The 25,933-nt window shown below is 33.8% G+C and overlaps 2 protein-coding genes across 4 annotated transcripts in view; one reads left to right on the top strand and one right to left on the bottom strand.

Annotated features, from left to right (window-relative positions):
- The first annotated feature begins 1,763 nt into the window (after nt 1–1,763).
- LOC105218929 (MOXD1 homolog 2) lies at nt 1,764–11,114 on the top strand. 2 transcript variants are annotated; one of them, XM_011194800.3, is made up of 10 exons: nt 1,764–2,122; nt 8,194–8,744; nt 8,811–9,083; nt 9,187–9,372; nt 9,434–9,629; nt 9,692–9,861; nt 9,966–10,128; nt 10,187–10,322; nt 10,386–10,551; nt 10,615–11,114. In XM_011194800.3, exons 2-10 carry the CDS (start codon nt 8,244–8,246, stop codon nt 10,909–10,911), a joined length of 2,088 nt encoding a protein of 695 aa, XP_011193102.2. In that variant the 5' UTR covers nt 1,764–2,122; nt 8,194–8,243; the 3' UTR covers nt 10,912–11,114. The 2 variants fall into 2 exon arrangements, with proteins under 2 accessions (XP_011193102.2, XP_011193103.2); XM_011194801.3 differs by having other exon boundaries at nt 8,168–8,744.
- Nucleotides 11,115–17,052: 5,938 nt separating this feature from the next.
- Nucleotides 17,053–25,933, bottom strand: part of LOC105218930 (cubilin homolog) — a 35,936-nt gene continuing 27,055 nt past the window's right edge. For both annotated transcript variants that reach the window (XM_054228822.1, XM_011194803.3), the window contains exons 17-22: nt 20,335–22,732; nt 20,098–20,274; nt 19,845–19,995; nt 19,157–19,332; nt 18,791–19,079; nt 17,053–17,345 (exon numbers count right to left, since the gene is read on the bottom strand). In XM_054228822.1, the coding sequence (XP_054084797.1) occupies nt 17,128–17,345; nt 18,791–19,079; nt 19,157–19,332; nt 19,845–19,995; nt 20,098–20,274; nt 20,335–22,732 (3,409 nt within the window). In that variant the 3' untranslated portion in view covers nt 17,053–17,127. The remainder of the gene's footprint in view (nt 17,346–18,790; nt 19,080–19,156; nt 19,333–19,844; nt 19,996–20,097; nt 20,275–20,334; nt 22,733–25,933) is intronic.

The following is a 25,933-nucleotide window of genomic DNA, read 5'->3' as shown; positions in this document are numbered from 1 at the left end:
ACTAAAGCCCACCATCAACAAACTGATTGGACCTTATCAGTGTGGCTTTAGTCCTGGAAAATCAACAACAGACCAGATATTCACCATGTGCCAAATTTTGGAGAAGACCCGTGAAAATAGTATCGACACACACCATCTCTTTGTCGACTTTAAAGCTTCTTTCGACAGCACGAAAAGGAGTTGCCTTTATGCCGCGATGTCTTAATTTGGTATCCCCGCAAAATTAATACAGCTTTGTAAGTTGACGTTGAGCAACACCAAAAGCTCCGTCATGATTGGGAAGGAACTCTCCGAGCCGTTCGATACCAAACGAGGTTTCAGACAAGGTGACTCACTATCGTGCGACTTCTTTAACTTCATGTTGGAAAAAATAATACGAGCTGCAGAGCTAAATAGAGAAGGTACAATCTTCTACAAGAGTGTACAGCTGCTGGCGTACGCCGATGATATTGATATCATCGGAAGCAACAACCGCGCCGTGTGTTCTGCTTTTTCCCGCACGGATAAGGAAGCGAAGCGAATGGGTCTGGAGGTGAATGAGGACAAGACGAAATATCTCCTGTCATCAAGCAAACAGTCGGCGCATTCGCGTCTTGGCTTCCACTCACTGTTGACAGTCATAACTTTGAAGTTGTAGATAATTTCATCTACCTGGGAACCAACATTAACAGCAATAACAATGTCAGCCTGGAAATCCAACGCAGAATCACTCTTGCCAACAGGTGCTACTATGGACTAAGTAGGCAATTGAAAAGTAAAGTCCTCTCTCGACGAACAAAAACCAAACTCTACAAGTCTCTCATCATTCCCGTCCTACTTTACGGTGCAGAAGCGTGGACGATGTCAACATCCGATGAGACGGCACTAGGAGTTTTCGAGAGAAAGGTTTGCGGAAGATTTATGGTCCCTTCAACATTGGCAACGGCGAATACCGCAGACTATGGAACGATGAGCTGTATGTGTTATTCGACGACATAGACATAGTCCAGCGAATAAAAAAACATCGGCTACGCTGGCTAGGTCATGTTGTTCGAATGGATGAAAGTGCTCCAGCTCTGAATGTGTTCGATGCAGTACCCACCGGAGGAAGCCGAGGATGGGGAAAGAGACGAGTGGCGCGCTGTCATCGATTCGGCTATAACCGGCTAAACGGTTCAACCCCAACCACACATAGGAAGGTTGCTTTCGAAAATGAGCAAAATCGGACCACTGCCACTTTCTGAAGTCGCGATTGGTATCGAATTGCTTGGAGAGGTTCTTCCAGATACCGACGGGCGTTTTGGGGTTGCTCTACGTCTGTTTACACACCCGTATTAGTTTTGCAGGGATACCAAATTCAGACAACTTAGATTTCCGTGCGCTAAATTTGTAGCTAAATCTGTAACTTTAAAAAATAATTAAATAACCACAATATTTATATAATGGTCTTCATATGTCATATATTTATGTTAGAGTATTTAAGTATATGAGAATGTGTGGACGTATACATGTAGGTATGTATATGGACTAGATATGTTATTAAACACAATACCATTTTAAAATTGACCAAGGTTATGCAACTGTAATTTTAACAGAGGATATATTCCACTGTTCATGCATATGCATTTTTCTTACATAAATAAATTCTCTTAGATAGTAGTGAGGTGTTCGCTCTTAACATTGTTTCACCAATTTGGCCCTTATTAGAATTCGGAACAGTTTGGAAATGAAACGAAATGAAAAGAGAAGTTGAATTTTACAAGTAGCTTCAGTCATTCCCTGAACGCGAGTTGGTAAATTACTATATTTATTGAGGCGGGTTTTGTTGCGGCAAGCGTTTACGCATCAAAGTGAGATTATTGATAAGTGAAGGAATTGTTTTGTATTTGTACATAAATATATAAAAAGTGTTGTGAATGCTACCTGCAATTGATTTGTTTCGATATTCTGCACGTTTTAGAGCGAATCAAACGAAAACTTGTGTTGTGAAAATTGATTATATTGCTGTGCAAACAAATGAATTCATTAAAATTTTAAAGTGCAGATGAAAAACGAATTGGATATGAGACGCGACACATTTTAATGGAATATTAATGGAATTAACGCTAGAGTACTAAAAGCTTCACTGTTGTGCAAGAATTGGGTAAGGCTACGCATTTTAGAATATTTTTGCTTTTAACTAAAGTCGGAAGTAGTACTTGTATTCATATGTATATGTGTGTATATGAATACAGCCTACGCGCTCGCAATGAAGTGTCCGCATAATGCATTAATTAAGTTATTCAATACAGTTATTAAAGCAAGCAGGCAAAAGCAGCGCAGATACTTAATGCATATGCACAAGCATTTGTTGAAATAGGCATATACATATATGTACATATATGTATGACGGTCTAAGTATACATTAGTATGTATGTATTGCATATGAACTTTATATATGAAAGTATAAAAGCATCGCTGAAACAAATAATGTAGAAACGCTACTTTTGTATTTGAAATAATTTGACTTATCTATGTAAATTTAATTATAAACTTTTCATATATATTAGCATGAATCTATCTAGTGAAGTAATTTAATTACATTTAAACAGGAATAATAAAAAATATTTGTACTAGTAGTAAACTTATGCGCATATAAATTAACATTTTCTGCTAGATTATATTACCGTCTAAAGATTATCGCGACAATTATGTGGCAGTGAAGCCGAGAAATAAGACTTGGTTCTTCCACTATTTTGTAAGAAATAACAAATGGTAACTCATCTTTTAAAACACCGCTGCTCTTTTCTATCGCTACTGAATACTTGTTTAGTTGTACAGTGCAACGCTTCATCATTGCCTTTCATTACCTTTTACTTGCAGCATGTTCAAGTAAAGTATCGGCGAATGTATAAGTACATGCTTGCATGCAGATGTAAGTGTGTGTGTGTCTGTACGAATTAAAATGTATTCCTTTGAAATGATGAGATGCTCCATTCGTATACATACATATGTACATTAGTATGTGAACTGAAAATTAGAAAGGCTTATACATGTACATATGTATATGTATACAAACTTCAACTTATGTATGAAAGAGTTTTACTGCCCACGGAAAAAAGAAAGTAGGCTTTGTTCTCGGTGTATTATTTTCATCACAGTGGGATACTCATATCGTTAGTCATTTTTTTTCGTCGAATGCAACACCAACATGGGTTTTAAAAAATATGCGTACCCAAATTTCGAAATCATATTGGTGTGATTAAGGGAATAACGTTTGTAATTGTTAATTTAAATTGTAGAATTGTGTGATATAAATACATGTGTGTATATCTGCACTGTACTGGTTAGAATCAACACACATTACTGGAAAGCAAACATGGTAATGCTAGACATTCAGTCTTGCAAAGGTTCTCATTATAGACGTTGTGCTATAAAGTTATATTAAAAAAAGCAACATAATAATTTGATTGAAGACTGAATTAACTCTCAATCAATGGTATTGCTACAGGAATCATAAATATTATCCAATATACATTAAATGTGGGTGTTAAAGCAATTAGCTTTAGTATTGCAATCACTGTAGTTTTACCGTCGTTCATAGTTAGACAGGAACGGTTTTTGTGAACTAAACAATAAAGTAACTAGATACATATATGAATTTGTTTTACTTGCCGTCGGTTTTCATAATTTAAAACATACTAAAATGTTATCTCAAATGCTAGGTATAACATATATAAATTGTATCCGGTGTTGAACCTAACGTTATGAAAACAATATTGAAGAAATAAACTTTGAAAACACAAGTAAGGAAGGGCTAAGTTCGGGTGTCATCGAAGATTTTATACTCTCGCAATTTATTTATTTAATTTTATTAATATAACAAACAGTTTGACTAACATATTCGGCATATATATATACTATACTAGCTGACCCGGCAAACTTCGCCCCGCCCAATTTTTATTTGAAATAGTTAAAACGCTTTTTGAACTCTGTTCAAGGCCATTTATTTGTATGGAATGTTAATATATTCAGGGAATAACGTCTCTGATCAGTATAAATATTTTTGGCGAAGTTCGTTCTTTGTTTTGTTGTGTAGCGTGTAAACAAATAAAGAAGATGGCTCTCCAACACGCTAACATGACACATACATACCTATGTATGTACATATGAAACTGTAAAATTTTGAACTTAAACGATAAATCGGTTTGAATCATTCGAATTCTCAGAACGAACATTTCCTCACTTTTAGATTTGCTGTGTTGTAGTAAACATTCACTACAGTGAAATTATTATTTATGAATAAAGACGGAAACCTTAGTATATACATATCTGGTATAAAAATCCACGGGATTGAGATTTGAACTTGAGGTCAAAATTTTTAAAATTATTGATGAAAATTTTCGTAGAGTTGATAATAAGCACAAATTTTCATAAAATTTGTTTTAACAAATAAGTTAATTACAAAATTGTTTGTTGATAACATGTAACATTTAATATTATAATCTTAGGAAAGATAATTCTTAATTTTTAATAGTAGTATTTATTTTTTTGAATTATAAACATTTTAATTTAACTTAGCACTAATTGGTGCACAATATTTTTGGTTAACCTGTCTCGAGCTAACACAAATAGATTTGATGGTTTTCCCACACGTGAGCATGCAACATATAATTGCCCATGGGAAAAACATGGATTATCCAAATCTAACCCACAAATGGACATTGTTTGGCCTTGAGACTTATTAATGGACATGGCAAAAGCTAAACGAATAGGAAACTGTAGTCTGTGCATTATTGAGGTTCGATTTTTTTTTTTTCAAAATAAGATTTAATAAATAAAATGAAAAGCAAGCTAATAATACTTACTTTTATTTAATTCGTTTAAAGAGTTTTAAATAATAAAAAGAAAGCAAAGCGTGGCCGAGTCTGATAAATTTTAAACACACGTTTTACGTTTAATAAATTTTAGCTAAAATAAACGTTTGGACTTTTAATATAACAGCATCTGCTTCTATAGCGCCATCTAGCCTAATACAGCGCACTTATTCAATTACCTTACAACGTCAGCCGTTAGTATCACAAATAAGTGTCAATAAATGTATTCTCATGTAGCGCCATATACTGCAATAGCACATATAGCTCTAAATTTAACTCCAAGTGAACTCCATACTTATGTTGTGCTTAAGATAAAACAGGAAAATAGTATTTTACAGTTCATACTTAGGTTATGCTTAACTGAAAATGGGAGGCTTAAGCAATGCTTCAATAACAGCTGATTTTTGTTTTGAATTTGCTTTGAATTTTCAGCGACATCTTTCGTAGCGTAGGGCAAGTGTCCGTTCGTTTGCACTCAATAACAGCTTATACTTTTCCTTCAGTTCCCATAGGTGCTCCGACTCGCTAGTGATGAAATTTGGGGTTCTTTTGTTGTTTTCATCAATTTTTGATATAATTTTCCTCGCAAATTTATGTATTGTCTGTTATAATTTAAATATTTCAAACATATTTTATGAATGACATTTTTAAAACATATGTTGCCCGTAACGTTGCCATATATCATAATACAATTTTATAGAAATTAAGCATTGACTGTGAAACGCAAACGACTACTCAGTTTGCAACAATACTTAGCTAAGATTTTATTTAGGCACAACTTAAGTATGGACTGTGTAACCGGGCATTAGCCATACAAAATTCTATACCTAAATGCAAATAAATGAAATTTTTTTCTTGCATTTAGGAAATACATGCAGAAATCAACTCTGCGATTTCCTAAATTCCTCTGAAATCTCCAAATTCGAGGAAGATTTATTGGAAAAGAGTGGCAGCATTGCTTATTTGTCTGACCATACATTTGTACATAACTTTATTTATTACACGGATTGTATGTGATTTTTTCTTAAATTTAGAATATTGGAAGTCATAGATTCGTATAACTTTACCACAAATAATATAAACTTCAAACAACGCATTTTCATTTAATGTTTTTAGCAAGTGGCAGCTTTTGTTATGACAGCCTAAATCCATGAAAATTTAGAAAGAAATATAGCGCCATCTACTGTAACATAGCGCACTTAGCGCCACCAACTGGTGGATAGCTCTTTGCTAATAATAAACAAATAATTTGCAATAAATAAATAATGCGACTATAAGAAGAGTTATAAACTATCCTATCTTTCAAGTTGGACCAAACTGCACACAGTGTTAAAAATTTCATTAAAATCGGTTCAGTAGTTTAGGAGTCCATCGAAAACAAACAACGTGACACGTGATTTTTATATATTAAGATAGTCCATTGAAAGTTTGAAACCCCTAATATTAAGTATATGGGAGATAGGTGAAGTTATGACCCGATTTCACACATTTTAGGCACGGAGACATATTATTAGAAGAAACATATTCCCTCTGAATTTTTTCAAAATATCTGAGAGACTTATCTGTATTTTCGGTAAAAAAATTTGTTAGAAGCACTGAGGTGGTCATGTTCGATATCTGGGGCCTTGAAAATTTATGGTCCGATTTCGGCGATTTTTAGAAAGGTAGTGCCACACTATAAATGCAGTATTTATACAAAGTTCTGTTCCGATAACAACTTTTGTTGCGAGAGTATAAAAACCCGTTGTATGACTTTTATAATACCCATTAATTTTTATTTACAATAGATGTTGCAATATGCAATATGCTAAATACAATTTGCAATAATCAACTACATTTAGATCGATAGAGTATTTGTATTTTAATATCTATACCATACAGAATGTTTTTGAGTCACACTTATATAGTTTTAATCTTAATTCAGAAGGATATTGCCAAGAAACATCAACATTTCCGAAAATACCTTTTAAATTGAAGAATGCATTTGGTTCGTTGGTTGGTTGAAAAGGGAGGCGAAGATAGCCTGTCCGCAAGCGGCCGCACTTAGGCCATTATTAGGCCCATTGTGCTCCCCGAAGGTACCCTGGTAAGCGTCACCTGAACAACTCGGTCGATTTAACGAAGTTTCTGAGTTTATTCCATCCCTTGCTGCCCAATTTCTCTCAGATTAGAGTAATGGGAGCCTTGGAAGGTATCTCTTCTTAAACGACAGAAGGCCGGGCATTCGCAGAGATAATGCTCTAGTGTTTCATCATCTTCCGCGCACGCCTTGCATTCCGCCGATTCTACCATACCAAGTCTCTGCAGGTGGCCTCTTAGAGGCAGGTGCCCCGTGATGACCTCTGTGATACAGCTTAGTTCTCTTTTGCTTAAAGTAAGAAGTTGTTTGGTCTGTCCAGTGTGAACACTACCCCATAGTAGCTTTGATGTGCGACTCGTGTTGCACATGTTCCAGGACCTGAGACGTTCCCCTAGCATCCATTGCTTTAGGCAGCGCTGAAGGGAACTGAAAGGTCTGGGGCACTTTAAGGGAACTGTATTCCCCGCTGCTCAAATTCAAGAATGCATTTGCGATCTAATAAAACATTTTGTTCTCATTTATGTGGGTTTAAAACTCAGCAATTTGTTGAATGTACAGTAGTATACTCGTATAAGGTTAATTTCTAAGTAACAATTTCTTGTGGATTTCTTGAGACTTTACATACATATACTTGTATATACAGTAGTTTTCCGAAATAACGAATATTCGTTTTAACGAAAACCGCTTATAACGAACAAGCAAATTTGTTACATTGAGTACCGTAAATAACGAACATCGGGGATTTGTAAGTACTCGGTTTAACGAACAACATGAAGAAAGAGAAAAAAATCAAATAACTTCGAATCAGAATTAAAAATGAAACTTGAAAAAATTAAAAAAATGTGCAAATTGAAAAAAATTATGAGTTTTATAAAAAAGCTTAAAATTATTGGTCAGCACCAAATATAAGTATAAGTGTCAGAATTGGTCCATTTTGGAAAAATTTATTGGATTTCAATTGTTTTGTTATGGTTTTTTTTTATTTTTTTAACAAAGAATTAATAAAATAATTTATTAAACTGCAATTTATGGATATTTAACTCATTTTTATAGAGAAACATACCTCTACCTTCGAGTACTCACGAATTAACGAAAAATTCGATATAACGAACAGGCCAGACAATTAATGTGTTCGTTATTTCGGAAAACTACTGTAATTATTTATATATTATTATACACATATATATAAGTATATGTATGTAAATTCATCTAGAAATAATACCTAATATTCATATATATGTATATCTAATAGGCTTTATCTATGTAAATACTCCATAGAACATTCGTAGGGGAACACATTTATTTGAAAGCATTTTAAATCTCTGAAAATGGCTCGAGCGAATATACAAAGGATTATCTATGTTGTAAAAGTTTTACAATACTGGATATTGCTGAGCTGTAGTTTTTCACAGTTTGGAGTAATAGAATCGAGGATAGGTGGAGTGTCGCTCCCGTTGGAAATTGATAAATCTTTTTCTATGGCGTGGGATCACGTTATAGACTTAGATGATAGTTTTCGCTTATTATGGACAATCACAAATCAGGATGCCATGTTTGAAGTACACGTACGAACACATGGATATGTGGGATTTGGTTTCTCAGCAAATGGAAGACCAGAAGGGGCGGACGTTGTTATTGGATGGGTGGATAATGGGCAGACATTCTTTCAGGATCGCTTTGTTTCACCAAATAGCAAGTCTACAGAACCTCAAGTTGATCCCTCTCAGGACTATGTACTTCTTAAGGGGTACGAAAACACAACACATACAATCATACGGTTTCGCCGAAAATTAGATACCTGTGACGGTGTTTCTGATATTCCAATCACTGTAAGTAAATCGTTATATAGGTTTTCTATTAATTCATTAGTACATTGGTAAATTATTAATTCTTAGAACAATACTATGCGTTTAATGTTTTTATACGACGAGAACGATCCTCGGAATGGCTTAGTTAATCCTGGTTCTTTGCCCAACATAAGGAATGCTTGGCGACAATCACGGTCAGTAGTTTTATTGGAACGCCCTGTTCCCTCGCAAAATTCAGAAAGCACACGAAAATTGGAATTCCGTAATTCTGGCGTCGAGTTGCCATATGACGACGAAACATTAATATGGTGTAAATTTTTCAAACTGGATAAACTGAAGAAAAAAAATCATATTGTCAAGGTTAGTATTAAGTTCAAGTTATAAACAAATTTAAGACAAATTTAAATTTCGAAATATTATTTATTTTCCTCCTTGTAAACAAAATTCTCTTTGGCCTTTACAGTACCAACCTATTTTTGATTCGTCTTGGAGTGTTCAATATTTGCAATATATTACGCTGTATGAGTGCCATGGAAGTGGGCCGGAACTTGACGCATTGGCACATGAACCTGGACACCAATGCCATAATGTACGTAACTCACAGCTGTTATGTAATACATATATAGCTTCTTGGTCTCGTGGAGCTTCGGTAAGCTAATCTTACAATATATTGTACCCTCGTTTTTTGCTTATAAAAACTCATATTTTAGGATTTCATCTATCCACCTGAAGTTGGTTATCCACTGGACACAAATATTGTGCGTTTTGTTATGATGGAAACACATTATAATAGCTTGAATATTGATTTTGAGCAATTCAAAATAAATCACATGTTTGATAGTTCTGGACTAATGTTACACATCACCGAAAATTTACGAATGAATGATGCTGGACTAATGCCCATCGGTAAGTATACATATAAATGTATGATATACATATGATATTAATAACTGTTGCTTAATTTTTAGGGATCGAACCAAATTGGCATCATATTATTCCTCCGGGTCAAAATCGAGTTGTTTCACAAGGTCACTGTATAGAGCAGTGCACAAACGCTGCATTTCCAACAGAGGGTATAAATATATTTGCGACTATGACGCGAACACATCAGATAGGTGTAGAAGTGAAACTACGTCAGGTAAAAAACATTGATACCATATAATATTTTTATTTTGTTCATATGCACATATGAGAGATTTTAAAATGTATTTTTAATATATATTAATACATCTGTATTTGTAGATAAGAAATACGCAAGAACTGGCTCCCATCGTTTCTGACAACAATATTGACCCGAATCATCAAGGATTCCGACGGTTACCGCAGGTTACGCGCTCTTTTCCCGGCGACAGATTGATCGCTGAATGTGTTTATGATACATCAGCTCGGCGCGCAATCACTTTAGGTATAAAAATTGGTCAAATTCGTTTAATGTTATTTTACAATTTAGATATATTTACTAGGCGGACCGTCTATGAAGGAGGAAAGCTGTGTTGTTTTTATGATGTACTATCCAAGGCAAAATAAGCTCATATCATGTCATTCCTCCCCTAGTTTGGCAACTGTCTTACACTCTTTAGGAATTGAATATTTAAATGCGTAAGCCTATTATTAATGCAATTTAAATTAATAGATAACTAAATTGTATTATTTCTGCAACAGAAACTCTGACCCTGTTGTTATATCGTTACCAGCGGAATTACAAGGAATGACTCTCGAAGAACGTTTATTGACATATGACTGGGAGAAACAGTTTGAAGCGTTTCAGGATATAACACTGAAAGGTGCCTTTAAAGCTGCATGCCAAAGAGATAATCCCATGCCCAAGGTAATTTAATACATTGATTAATTATTAATTGTTGTGTTAAAAGCGTTTTTGTTTCATTTATAGGTTTCTAATATTTTAACTAGTTGGCCCATTAATATAACCGATACATACGAGCCAGCAAATCTTTGCAGCCAACGACGACACAATAGCACACAATATGAAACACAGAACCCCTACGATGTTGTACAGGGTGTTTCAAACAACGATTTACTTGAGGCATCCGTACGTAACAGCCGAAGCTCTTTTAGCGAGACATTGGCATTGAGCAGACAAGAATCTTCTTCTGCGTCATCTACAATGAAATTGTTTGGTAGCAGTTTTGTTTTGATATACCTAGTTTTAACTTTAATACTAAATTAAAGACAAATAGATGATAAAAGAATGACTGTAATGATAAAGCAATATTTAAATGACAATGAAAGGAATCGCCCTTAAAATAATGTTGTACACCTTAACCAATACTCGTATTTAAGCAATAATGTATGTAACGTTGATGTTAGAGTTCGTGATTAAAGTTGTAAGTCTTTCATATTTTAAGATATGTATAAGAACATTATATTATATACTAGTTAGTTATACATAACTGTAAGGCTTACTACAAATTTTAATGTTGAGTATGCCAACCCAAGCTGTGATATATTTTAGCAGTACTTTATATGAGTAAGTTACTATACCATATGTATGTGTATTTAGTATGTAGAAAAGAATATGTAACTCGACGTTGAGCGATAATAAAATCATATTTATTAGTTTTATTGTACCAATGTAGAAATGTGTATATAGTTGAAAATAAAACAATAAAACAAAAATACTGCTTAAAATTGTAAGTGTTTGTACTTTATTAACTGATGTATACCTCTGATTGAAGAAAGTAATAAGTTGTCAGGTGAAATAACAGCACAGTAAGTCACAATTGTCCCAACTTGTTCATAATTTAAATGGAGGTGCAGGCAAAATTGCCATTTTGACAGGTCTTAAGCCTTTCAGACGGCTAACCATAAAATAAGAAAGTGTCAGTGTTTAAGTCGTGATTCAGTTAATTACTACTAATAATAAGTGAAAAATCTGCAGATAATATGAAATCTCTAATGAGGGAGATATTTTGTTGGAGTAATTTTGTTGTTCATTCTGTGGTGGCAGATGCGCAGAGGATATATGTTTCATTGACCATATAGAATAGTGGTTTGGAAATAGTTTAAGGCAAATAGGCAATATAAGCTAAATTAGTTGGTTTAGCATTATCAAGAAATTGAATCTAATAATAATAAATAATATTCAATCTTCTTATGTATGTTGATTCCACTAACAAGTTTTGAAACCATATTTTCCTAGTTTTATGAGCGTTGTTTCTGCATTATACGACGAATATTTTGAAATCCCTTTCCGTTATTTAAAAAAGTATTTTGTTATAATATTAAGAATTCAGCATGACATTTTAGAGTTCCTTATGTGCTCTTCGCTTCTCTTTATTTTCTCAACTTTTGCGTATGAATATTCCTAATTGGATATCCATAAATATGTGAGGTGTTCATCGTACTTTGGAAACTCACATATTTTCGAGTGCCTGGACAGATATATAATACAGTGCTGGAACGTATGTATGTACATATGTGTGGCAAGTACATGTGTCTGTGTGCGTAAACAATAAAAAAAGTTGTACACAGAGGCAATGAAACACTGACTTCGACTTCTTGTCAAGTAAGATTAAGTTGAAAGCAAATAAATAGCGGATGCACCTTTGTGTTTTCTGCTTCTCTACCGTCTACTGGATCTTCTTAAATTGCGATCGTGAGGAAGTCCTTTGCAGCGCAGCCTTCTGAAATTTGATAAGCGGATTAGTTAGGTAGAAGAACACAGCCGGTGTGTGTGGTTTTAAAGGTGCGCGCGCAAATACTCAGCTTCATTTGTGATGCACATTAACTATTATTTTTGTTTATTCTTCGCTTTATTTTATAAACATGTACATATGTACATGTATATATATATATATGTGCATGCTTGACTTTATCGTACATGGCGTATTTGAATTTCAGTTAAATTCGTTTGATACCAAAGAAGCCTTTCAGTTTCAGTTTTCCATTTACTAAATCCTTCTTTCTTAATATACTGAAAGGCAAAAAATTCAAACACTAACCAAAACGTAAGTTAGTAAGTAAGTTGATAATGAAAATTGATATCTTTGATTATTATAAGTAAGTAAGTTGATAATGAAAATTGATATCTTTGATTTTTATATTACTTCATGGATCAAGGGACTAAAAACAATAAAATTGTGAAAAACAATAAATTTATTTAATCTTCTTCTTGCAATATGTGCTCATATCAGTATGGTTTCAGCGGAAAAGTTCGTTCAGTTTGTATGAAAAGAAGTCACAAAAATATATTCCATACGTTTTGTCTTACACCGAAACTTCACAAAACTTGTATATATTTTATAAAGTCACAGTCGGATAATCGCTTCGTGAAATATACCATTTTGAGTGATGCGAAAAATCTAGTCTAGTCAAAGACCAATCCCATATAGTGTTTCAAACATAATGTTATATAGGATAGCTATGTTAGATTTTATAATTTAATCAAATAAAATTCTCCCATGAAATAAAACTTCAGACTTCAGTGCTAAGTGCACTTTTACAATATACATACATATATGAATCTACTAATGGTCGTTGGTTATTTTGGGAGTAATTGTAATGACTTTCGGCATTGAGGAAGTCACACGCTAGGTGCATGAATATGTAAAGAAATATATCCTTAAGTTGTGAGAAAGATTTCTGCATATAATGTAGAAACATTAGTACATACAAATATATAAAGACATAAAATGTTTTATATATTTGTACATTTATACATACATAACTATATTCCTTGACTGTTGAATAAGACGCATACAAAACTGACTGAATCGTATTAATTAAGTATATTGTTCAGCGTTTTTCCGTATAATGGGTGGTTTTCTAGACGTGTTGTTTTCAATGAGACAATACATTTGTGGTCTTTTTGACAGTTGTTATTTGACTTATGCCCTGAATACATAGACCTCAACAAGCGACGAGCAGCATCTGCCAAATATTAGAATACACTTCACGGCAGCAGGATTGATGTTGTCGCTGTCGCAAAATTATAAATTTTTGACAGTAGAAACGTAAAATTGCTTTGATATATCTTTACACAATTCAAGTAGCGTCCAATTACATACTTTCATTTTACTTTACATACGGCCCCAATTATTGCGAAAAGTAGTCGAATAAGTTGATCTCCATATGTCTAAAAACACATTTTAAAATTACTTGATTAAAACTTGGTAAACATATTCCTTTGTACCATGAGAGGGTTTCGATTGCAAATGGACGAAATCGGATCGAAAAGTTATAAAGGGCTTTAATTAATACACAAATAAAGCTGTGATAATGAAATCTTCTACAGAGAATCACAGCATAGTTGGATATAATTTTGTTAAAAAAGTGGGCGCCACAAAATAGTTTTCTTGTATATTTCTCCCAAACCACCTAAGCTACATAAGCCAAACTCATTGGACACATTTCCCTGCAGCATGCATTTCACATCATATGTGAAATCGGATATAAAACACAAACATACCCACCTCCTACAAAGGCTATATAGAAAACTACTAAAAGCATGTTAATTCACTGACGTAAATCGTCAAACACTAAATTTTACGAAAGAATTGCATTTAACTGCACTTAACTGCACTTTGCGAGAGTATAAAATGTTTGTTTCCTCACTTGTTTGTGTATATAAATGTAAACAAATATTTTATAGTCCGCAAAAGTAGTTTATAAAATGATATCATCACTGAAATACTCATAAGAAAATTATTTAGATTACTTTTATAAAGTCCTATAATAACACACTAATGGTTTAAAAAAGGGTCATTAGAGTTAATGGAATGATTTCATGGGCATTTAGGAATACAAGTCATTACAAAAGAGATAAAAAATCGCCAAAAAAATTTGAAGTCATTGTTACTTCGGGCACAGGTAACGCATATATATGAATTTACTGGGTTCTCGTGAAGGTTGTAATGCAACCACACATACATAGAGTACCATCTATTGGTAAATTCTTATGAAACAAATCGCCCACAAATTACAACTTCATCAGCTACCTTGATGTAAATATCTAGTAGATAAGTGCATGCTGGTTTTGGGTGAATTAACTCTCTTTAGATGGTTATTTAGTTATAGTTTTTTTTTAGGCTCCCTATATTTTAAGCAGAAGTTCGCCGATATCTTGTTGCCAGTTGAGTCACCTACGTTAAGGAAATAAACATGAGGAGCTGATATAAACATGAGCTTACCACAGTGCGCTTGTTGCCCAACTAATTATAATTTTTGAATTACTTTACTTATTAAGGCAGTAATCGACTTTCAATTTCTTTTCGAATTTATTCGAATTTTTTACAAGGTATTCTACTTAGACTAAAGTCGAAAGTATTCTGTAACATATGCCATATCCCTCCAATATTGAGTTTGATGTACGGTGGTGTATTTTTGTATAACAATTTTTTTATAATAATTTCTTTTACTTTACTTTTAACATATGCCAATTAATTACCCAAAAATATGTCGACAGCCGTATAAATAGAAACTTACTGCAATATTCTATAATTTCACACGTGCCTGAAACTTATGGAAGTTTTATTATAATAGCCACTACCCCAGATCGGATAATCTAGACTTTCAGATTCAATGTTTATAGTGCTTATGTACACAGGATTATGTTATGACGAATGAATGTATAATAGTATACTCTTAAAATATTATACACGGAGAATGGCAGTGAATGTCAGTCATGTGACGCAGAAGTGCCATAAAGTGCGACCCTGGCTTATATGTGTTTCATTTCAGTAACGTGACACCGCCGAATTTCAGATCTTATAGTTTAGTTTGATTTTTATGTGATTTGAAAATAGATAAGTCCCGATAATTATTATCAGCTTAATTGTCCCTAAAATATATAGACCACGTATGATCGCATATATGACAAGGAAGTTGGATACCATTATTAAGGGGAATTCTCTCATATTTTATTTATTGATTGTTGGTTATTGATGGAACATACATTCTTCCTCTCCTATAGTCCAAAGCAGCCAGTTTCTAGGCGATTACTTTCTTCAGTGCAATTGTTGACAATACAGGATGTAGGAGAGTTTTTTGAGATCCGTACATCGAGCTTATATACAGTCTTATTTAAATGATCCTAATTTTTTATCCCTGTTTTTTAAGCAATGTTTAGCACCTGCGCAATCGAAACAGTACAGTTTATATATATTTACCACAATTGACCTTTCCAAGCTTGAAGTGTTTTTAACATCAAAATTACCAGAATAGGAATCGACGAAACCAAAACTGTAGGTGATGAGCTGTTTCATTATCATGACATAATTCAATTTTACATCTATTGCGTTTGCGTTTTCACCTTTTTCGAAGCGAAGCTATAAAATATGGCGTATTTTCCCTTAGCTTTTCTGTTTTCTATATTGTTATTTTTTCACTAGTTTTATTTGTGGCTCAGTTATATCACTAAGTCACTACTCATAGTCATCGCATTCCGTTGGTTTTATATCATTTACAGTGGAACTTCTCTAACTCGAATCACCATAATCCACAGAAAAACTTCGTGTTAGAGAGACTACTTCCCATAAAGTTTAAGTTCATACGTTAAAACATCTATTTTGTAATTTTTATGGTTGCAGTTTGCTACTGTTTGGTGCTTGACATCTGTATCCCATGCCATTGTTACTTGATTTATGCAATCCGTAGGTGAAATATCATATTTTTTCTTCGCCTTCGTACGATATAGAGGGACTCTTTTAAAATTCTGCATCGATATTAAAATTTTATATTTTGTATTATGCCCTGGTCGAAAAGTTCGATTTATGGAAGGAAATTTGAATGAAATTTGACTTCTATTGCCACTTCAAGAGTTCGAGTTATGGAGAACTTCGAGTTATAAAAATTCGAGTTAGGGAAGGAAATTTGTATGAAATTTGGTTTCTAAGCGCTATTGCCAACTCAGAAGTTTATGTTATGGAGATCTTCGAGTTATGGAAGTTCCACTGTATGTATTTCCATCAATATGCAAGATAGCTTATCAAAATTATGGCATCGTAAAATTTTAGAAATATTTACTATAAATGGTGGCGAAAATGGGTGAAAACTGTCCACGATTCACCCGATCATCCATATATGGGCTAAATTTTGAGTTATTTTTTGAATTTTCGTGGCAACATATTCTAATCTACTCAATACAGTATATTATAGCATATGCATACCTTAATAGAAGATATATGTACTCGAAAATTGTACAAATTAAGGTTCAGTAATAAATAATTTACTTATAAAAAATGAAAATTATATTTGTGTAATCAACAAAAAAATACTATATTGAAATTCATAAAAAGGTTTGCTGTTTGTTCGATGATAGATTGTACTGTGGATCTTGTCTAATCTAAGAATTAATTTCATAAAAAATCAATTTAAAGGTTGTAATAATTACATAGATATTTTATTAAAATTATTTATTAATATTGTATAATAGGTATATCTCAAACTAGTCAGCTAGCTTTCGAAAGTTTAAAGTCCATCCATTTCCATTAAAGTTTGGCGATTTTTTCGAAATAATCGCAATTCTACTTGTTTTCGAAACGAACTCATTCATGTACTGATTTGCGCATATACTTTTCGCTACTTTCTCTTCTCCATTGGACGAAATTTCAACGATATTTACATAATCCAAGTCACAGTTTACCTTTGAACCCATGTCGAACGCTGAAAAGTTAATAAAACAGTAAAGAAAACAAGTAAGGAAGGGCTAAGTTCGGGTGTAACCGAACATTTAATACTACCGCAATTTATTTATTTAACTTTATTTATATTATATAATACACAATTTGACCCACATATTCGTCATATATATTGTATAAAGGCCATTGAAAGTTGGAAACCATAATATTAGGTTAGAAGCACCGAGGTCCTCATGTTCGATATATGGGGCCTTGAAAACCTATGGTCCGATTTCGGCGATTTTTGGAATGGGGCTGACACACTATTAACATAGTATTTGTGCAAAGTTCTGCACCGATATCTTCACTAGTACTTACTTTATATATTGTAAAGTAAACGATTCAGATTGTCTTCAAAGTTCTGGTATATAGGAAGTAGGCGTGGTTGTGGAGCGATTTGGCCAATTTTCACAACATATCATTCGGATGTAAGGAAACTATTACAAACCAAGTTTCATTGAAATCGATCGAGTAGTTCCTGAGATATGGTTTTTGACCCATAAGTGGTCGACGCCACGCCCATTTTCCATTTTGTAAAAATATCTGAGTGCAGCTTTTATCTGCCATTTCTTATGTGAAATTTAGTGGTTCTGACGTTTTTCGTTAATGAGTTAACCCACTTTTAGTAATTTTCAACCTAACTTTTGTATGGGAGGTGGGCGTGGTTATGATCCGATTTCTTTCATTTTTGGACTGTATTTGGAAGTGACCAAAAAAAACGACTGCAGAAAGTTTGGTTTATATAGCTCTATTGGTTTGCGAGATACGTACAAAAAACTTAGTAGGGGGCGGGGCCACGCCCACTTCTCCAAAAATATTACATCCAAATATGCCCCTTCATAGTACGATCCTTCATACAAAATTTTATTTCCATAGCTTTATTTATGGCTTAGTTATGGCACTTTATGTGTTTTCGGTTTTCGCCATTTTGTGGGCGTGGCAGTGGTCCGATTTTGCTCATTTTCGAAAGCAACCTTCCTATGGTGCCAAGAAATAAGTGTGCCAAGTTTCTTCAAGATATCTTAATTTTTACTCAAGTTACAGCTTGCACAGACGGACGGACGGACGGACGGACGGACGGACAGACAGACATTCGGATTTGAAATCCACTCTTCACCCTGATCACTTTGGTATATATAACCCTATATCTAACTCGTTTAGTTTAGGGTGTTGCAAACAACCGTTATGTGAACAAAACTATAATACTCTCTTTAGCAACATTTGTTGCGAGAGTATAAAAATGTGACAAAGCAATAGACATTCCTAAAAAAAGCATGAAAATATCATACAAAATAAATAAGAGAATCGTTGATAGTAATTATTTCGTATGATTCTTAAGAATCATAATATCGAATTAAGATGAACTTCCGAAAATATGAGAACAAATGCAGTAAAATAGAGATACGGATAAGACGTTTTATATATACGTACTTCTAAAATACAGTCCCAAGCGATTTGGTTCGGGAACATTTACATCCCAACGACATTCGGAGAAGTTTCGATGCTCATAAGACGGGCTCGAAATATCACCCCTCATTGTATGTATCTCCCCTCCGCAACCTATGCCCGACGATTTTTTGCTGGCGTAGTAAAATATATTTAAAGTATCAAAGTTTCTGCTAAATATACGAAGTGCACTCGAGTTTGTTTGAAGGTGCTCATCATAAAAATAGGAAATGCATCGTGTCCGTAGAGTTTTACTAACTGAGGTGTCATTTATCTGGAAAGAAATATAATACAAATAGAATTTATAAAACTATTACACAAACATTTATTAATATACCATAGCATGCTTACCTGGAAATTAGGTGTAGAACAATTTCTCTCCATATAATGTGAATTCATTACGAGCACATATAGGTTAATGGTGTAATTATCTGGTAAAACTATATTTTCGAAACAGGTTTGATTGGAGTCCCCATTTGCTCCGAAATCGATAAGTCCGCTGAGTTTCGAATAAGTGCGATTACAACCTGAAAATATGGCAAAATACCTTTAACACACTGAGTTGTGTAATCAAATTAGTTTCTAATGTGATAACCGAGTTTGCGGAATCAAAAATACAGTGATGCATAAATTACATAAAATTATAAATTTAATTAATTGAATTAAACATCTTTCCTTTTATGTATGATGCAAAAGCTTATATGTATGTATGTATATGAAATATTGAAATATTCGTAAAGCGTTATGGCCTTACGTTTTGGTATTTACGAACTCTATTGAATTACTCCAACTTTATGACGATATCAGGGAATTAAAACCTAAGTTGGCTCCGATATATGTATAAATCGACTATATTTCTCCAAAAGAACGAGACAATACTCAATTATTTTTTAATGAATTATTCAAGACTTTAAAAACGTTATTGAATACAAAAATTCTTCCAGTACCAGATTAGTAATTTCATATAAATATAAAAGTTTCCAACAATTAATTTGGCGGTAAAGTTCTTTTTGGCTATCTGTGACCTTTAGTTACTTACGTTGCTGACTGGAAATTTCGATTTTAAAACCTTTATCTTCTACGGAATCATCACTGTGAAAGGTAAGTTCGGTAAAATCATTTTCATTTTCCCTGGAGGCAGTTATATATTTGGTAAATCCTGTTGCGTTTCCACAATAAGCTTCTTCCTCCTGTCAGAAAGTTTAAATACATATGCATGAATTACTTTGAAATTCATTTTTTAATATTTTATTATAAAAAAAAATTAATGAAATAAATTTGAATTAATTTACCGTATCCTGAATTATTCGAAGATAGTCAACGCATTTGCCTGTTTCAGGCGATGCCGGCTGTAAGAGTAAATAATCAAAATGAATTTGAAAATCGGTCGTTGATTTTATGCTCCATTGGCAGTGAGTATTAGATAGATATGTGGAACCATTATTAGGTGGAAATCTGATAGTTAAATTCTAAAAATATAATACTTTTAATTGATTTATGTTATTAAAAACGCTTTTTAATAGCCGAACCTTATCTCTCTGCAGCACTAGTTCATTGGAAACGCCACATATAGACCTTTCTATTTCCAGAACAAGTTCGAGTGTGTAATTTCCCTTCTTAATAAAACTAAATTGTATCAATGCATGTTCATTGGAAGTTACAAGCGTCTTTTTAACTTCATCTTTTGTGCAAAATTTACCCATTGAAATGGATGTATCCATTCTTTGTGCAGCTTCGATGAACTCTAGGTAATTGCACTGTCCACACTTCTTATGCACACATTCAACCGGATTTATATCAAGATTTCTAATTTGCATTTTGACGCGATAACTTTCTGGTGCGGTGACACGAATTTGGCAGTGCAATTCCTCGAATGAATTAACTGTATAATTCCTAATCATTATAAGAGGTTGTGAAATGCTATCATCGTTGGTCAAGGCGATGCGCTCGTTACAATTGCGGACAAAGATCACTTCGGCCATAAAACCTTTTTCTGCATTGCTATCATCAGACACTGCTGTTATAACAGCCTGATTAGCGTCGACTAGAACCAAAGGTGGGTCCGCACTTAAATTCCCGCAGAGCTTTACTAATTCATTGTCAAGTCTTGGAGCAGAGCCTGCATTGATTGCTACAAAATCAAACTCACACTTGTAGTGTGTTTCTATTTCGAAATATTTAAAACGTACTAATATGGAGTAATCTGTCGGTGCTATTATATTCCAAACGCAATTCATATTATTTGCGTATGAGTTGCCTTCTTTGTTAAGTGCTGTTAGAGGACGAATGATTGCGTAAGTGGTGATATTTCCGCCGCATGTATTCAGTTGATATGCTATCAAAAAGTGATCATAGAGCATGTTACTAGTTAAACGCAAATAACGGCTTTCCGTTACTTCAATTGGACCACAATATTCGCCGGCTTTAATTTCATTTCCATCGGAATCCTTTTTATATACTGTGAAAGTTCCCAATGAACATGGCCAACCTGTAGTGTGTGAATGGCGAGCGTATGTAGGAGATCCTTCTTTGATTTGCAAGTTGATTGCATTTGTAGAGTTCGATACAAATGTATAACCGCACTGAAACCGTGAGTACGGCAGGCTACGTAAATCAGGAGTTTGTACTACTTGCAACTGGTCGGTAACGTTAAAAGTAGCCAAACAGAGTGCTGATACACGAAAAGTGAATCCATCTCCTGTAGTTGAGTTGTTAGTACGAAATACAATCATAATGCGATTTGATGTTGCATTATACTTGCTGGGAACATCTCGGCCGCAAAATCGTTCTTTTGGTTGCCAAACATCACTTTCATAGGTATATATTTGAAGATAATCTTTTGTACAGTTTATAGATTTTTCAATAAAAAATCTCCCTGTAAATTCCACAAACATGTAAAGTCCTGAACCTGCTTCAAATTCCAAATTGCATTCTATATTATTTTGATAATTTTTAGAGTTTATAGACACTGTTGGGGAATTACTTTTGACCATCGTTTTCGTGCCACAAGCAATAGATGATTCAGCCCTTATCTGAAATGATGATGAGCCAGCCTTATAGTCGCTCGAATGATACAATATGGTTGTCACATGTTGTTTTAAGGCAATACCAGCTAGAAGTTCTGTTGAATTGTGACATATTTTAGCTATTTGTGGTTGATCTGCCGACATAAAGGAATAAACGCCAATATATTCTTCATTGCAGTCGTTAATAAAGCTGAAATTTCCAATAAGTTTATAAGGTCGACTTTCAGAACCGCCTGTGATCATCCATGAACACTCAACAGGATTGCCATCTCCATTGTATACAAAATTGTCTGGGGGAAATACTATTTTGAAATCATCAAATATATTAAAACTGCCGCCACAAGAATGACGATAAAAATTTGCAGAAAATCGTTTAATCTTAACTACATCATTTTGCAGGATAGATAGCATTCCACCTCTGGATGAAAACGATACCACTGTATCAGATATATTCCTAAATATTGTTTTATATGGCATCATTAATCTTTCGTCTACGAAACGGATGGCATATGGATAGTTCATTGAGTTATTTCTGGCAATCTGAAGCTCCTTTATATGAAATGTTATAGTCTCAAATCCGTTTAATCCAAATTTTAAGCTGCAAAAGAAATTTGTATTCGATGGAAGGTTGCTTGTATCCACAGATCCAGCAAACTGCTCGTTGATATCTTTAGGGCAAGGAGATTCTTCATTCGAGCTGTAGCGTGCCTGAAGTTTTCGTATTGGCCTCAGATACCCGTTAATATCGATACGAACATACATAAAGTTATCCGAGGATACTATTTTCTCAGACGTAGTTACGTTGTTTGCATCAATTTCGACAATTTTTGAAAGCATAGTCATATCATTGAAAAATGATATTTTTGTTGTTCTTAGGAAAGGAGGACTTAACATCATAAATCTGGAAGATTGGAAGAGAAAGCTATGAAATACAAGTAAATTGTTTTATAAGCCCAATAACTTAAAACTTGACAATAATATTGAACTCCAGAAATGAATAGTGTTAGTGAAGATATTTACTGGAATCCAAAAGTGAGATAAAGTGCGTTTTATTAGTTATATGAAAGTAAATAAAATGTATTTAAAAATTTAAAATTAAGTTTTCTGCGAAAAATTAAAAAATTTAAAATAACTCCGATTTCTGAAGCCAAACAAAAACTTGTACAGTTTGCATAGATGAAGATTACAAAGTTGTTTAAGAAAAATTAGTGCCTATTAGCCTTTTGCAGTCTTCCAACATTAGAATGCAATAAATTTTGTGTAAGTTCGAGCGGTATATTTAGCCTTAACTCCTGAAGAGCTGTCTTAACCTAATTGTTATACTCTCGCAACAAAGTTGATCAGGATGACGAAGATGACGAATGAGGTAACCGAGTTGTCCTGAACCGATTTCATTCATTTTCACCAGCAAGGTACACTATACCCCAGAATATATGCTCACTTAATTTTGCAAAGATATCTCACATATTAACCAATACATATAAAAACTTATAATTAGGTATATGGGAGCTAGGAGATGTTATGACCCGATTTTAATAATTTTTGGAACAGAGACCCACTATTAGAAGAAAACAATATCCTCTGAATTACATTAAATTATCTGAGAGAATTACCCATATTTTCGGTTAAATTTACCCTTAGGCGCTGAGTTCAACATGTTCGGTATCTAAGGTTTGAAAAGTTATGGTGCGTTTTCGAAAATTTTTTTCACAAGTGAAGACAGAGATGATATGTACAATTTGTGTAAAGTTTTATTCCGCTATCTTCATTGGTTCCTTATGTATATATTATAAAGTGAAGGAATCAGCTGGAATTCAAAATTTAGTTAAAAGGAAAGCAGTTGTGGTTGTGAACCGATTTCGCCCATTTTTTATCCTTGTTATCAGGGTGTCAAGGGGTATTATATACCGGATTTCATTGAAATCTGTCGAGTAGATATGGTTTTTGACCCATAAGTAGGCGATGTCACGCCCATTTTCTATTTTGTAAATAAATCTGAATGCAGCTTCCTTCTGCTATTTCTCCTGTACAATTTAGTGTTTCTGACGTTTTTCGTTAGTGAGCTAACCCAATTTTAGTAATTTTCAACCTAACCTTTGTATGGAAGGAGGGCGGGGTTATTATCCGTACAGTGGCGTACGTAAGAAAAACCAGAAATTTTGGTTTATATAGCTTCATTGGTTTGCGAGATATTTACAAGTAACCGATTTGGGTCGGGGCCACGCCCTTTCTAGTGCGATCCTTTATTCCAAATTTTACTGTTATAACTTTATTAATGGCTTAGTTATGACACTTTATGTGTTTTCAGTTTTCGACATTTTGTGGTCGTGGCAAAGGTCTGATTTTGTCCATCATCGAAAGCAACCCTCTCAGGGTTCCGAGGAATACGTGTTCCAACTTTCGTTAAGATATCTCAATTTTTACTCAAGTTATCTGTTGCACGGTCAGACAGACGGACGGACAGACAGACATTTCAACTCGTCCCGTCATCCTGATCATTTTGTTATATATAACCCTATATCTAACTCGTTTTGTTTTATAACTTACAAACAACCGTTATGTGAACAAAACTATAATACTCTCTTAGCAACTTTTGTTGCGAGAGTATAAAAAGAGGCATATTTGCATGTAATTTTTTGAGAAAGTGGGCGTGGCCCCGCCCCTATTTAGTTATTTGTACACATCTCGTAAACCACTAAAGCTATATCAACCAAACTCTCTAGAGTTGTTTCTTTTAGCCACTTCCTTGTATAGTTCAAAAATGGAAGAATTCGGATTATAACCAAGCCCACCTCACATACAAAGGTGAAAACTACCAAAAATTCTTTAATCCACTAAGACAACACCAGACACCTTAAATTTCATGGTAAAGAAGAGGTGCGCGCAAATTGGTATGCAAAGTTTGAAATGGGCGTGGCTCCACCCTCTTATGGGTCAAAAACCATATCTCAGAAACTACTCAACCAATTTAAATGAAATTCGGTTCATAACATTCTCCTGGCATCCCAATGATATGTTATGAAATTAGTCCATCGTCCATAGTTCACAACCACCCTTTCCATACAACGTTACTTTGAAGTCGATCTGAAGCATTTATTTTACAATATATAAAGTGAGCACTAGTGAAGATATCGGATAACAAATGCTCGAATACTGCAATTATAGCGTGTCAGCGCCCTTATAAAAATTGCCGAAATCGGACTATAAGTATTCAAGGGCCCGTACATCGAACATGAGGACCTCAGAACTTCAAATAAATTTTTACCGAAAATGTAGGTAAGTCTCTCAGATATTTTGAAGAAATAGAAAACGAATATTTTTCTTCTAATATGAAATCGGGTCATAACTTCTCCTAGCTCCCATATACTTAATATAAAGGGTTTCAAACTTTCAATGGAGTTATCAAATTGTGTGTTATATTAATTAAATAAAATAAATAAATTGTGGGAGTAAGAACATTTTAGTTCGGTTACACTCGAACTTAGCCCTTCCTTACTTGTTACCTTTAACTTTGAGCTCTGCTAGTTTTATCTCCATATAGGCTCGCAGATGTTTGCCTCTATTTTGTGGGTTAGATGTTAAACTCACATTTTACATTATAATGTGGGGTGCAATGATTAACAGTATTATTTAAAGTTTGATTTTACAGTGCTTCTCCCTCCTTTCTCCATACAAATCGACGATAATCAGATCAAATTAAATTAAATTTGTACTCATCTGTATATTAATCTTTACTGAATTCTATAGTTTGTTATCTCGGTGGATTTACCCTTTGGTATAGTAAACGCTTCGCAATATTTCTTTTCGATAAGTGTGGCTTGTTTCGTGATATAACAATCTAAAATTGAGTGAATGCAAAAGCTACTTAGTAAATTACTGTATTTAAAGTGTTGTCAACAAGTGTACAATTTTTTTGGTTCCTATAATCGGATTTATCTCATTTCTTTTAATTTTTCGGAGAGAATATTTTTTTTAAATAAATTTTTATTACATTCAAATAACTAAAAAAAACGCACTTTATCTCACTTTTAAACGAAAATATCGTAATTAGTTTAAGAGATAAGTAACTTAAAAGGTGAAACATTTCCCTGTACACGTAATT

Source organism: Zeugodacus cucurbitae, chromosome 4 (assembly GCF_028554725.1).
Source record: "Zeugodacus cucurbitae isolate PBARC_wt_2022May chromosome 4, idZeuCucr1.2, whole genome shotgun sequence".
NCBI lineage: Eukaryota > Metazoa > Arthropoda > Insecta > Diptera > Tephritidae > Zeugodacus > Zeugodacus cucurbitae.
This window is presented reverse-complemented; position numbering and strand designations above follow the sequence as displayed.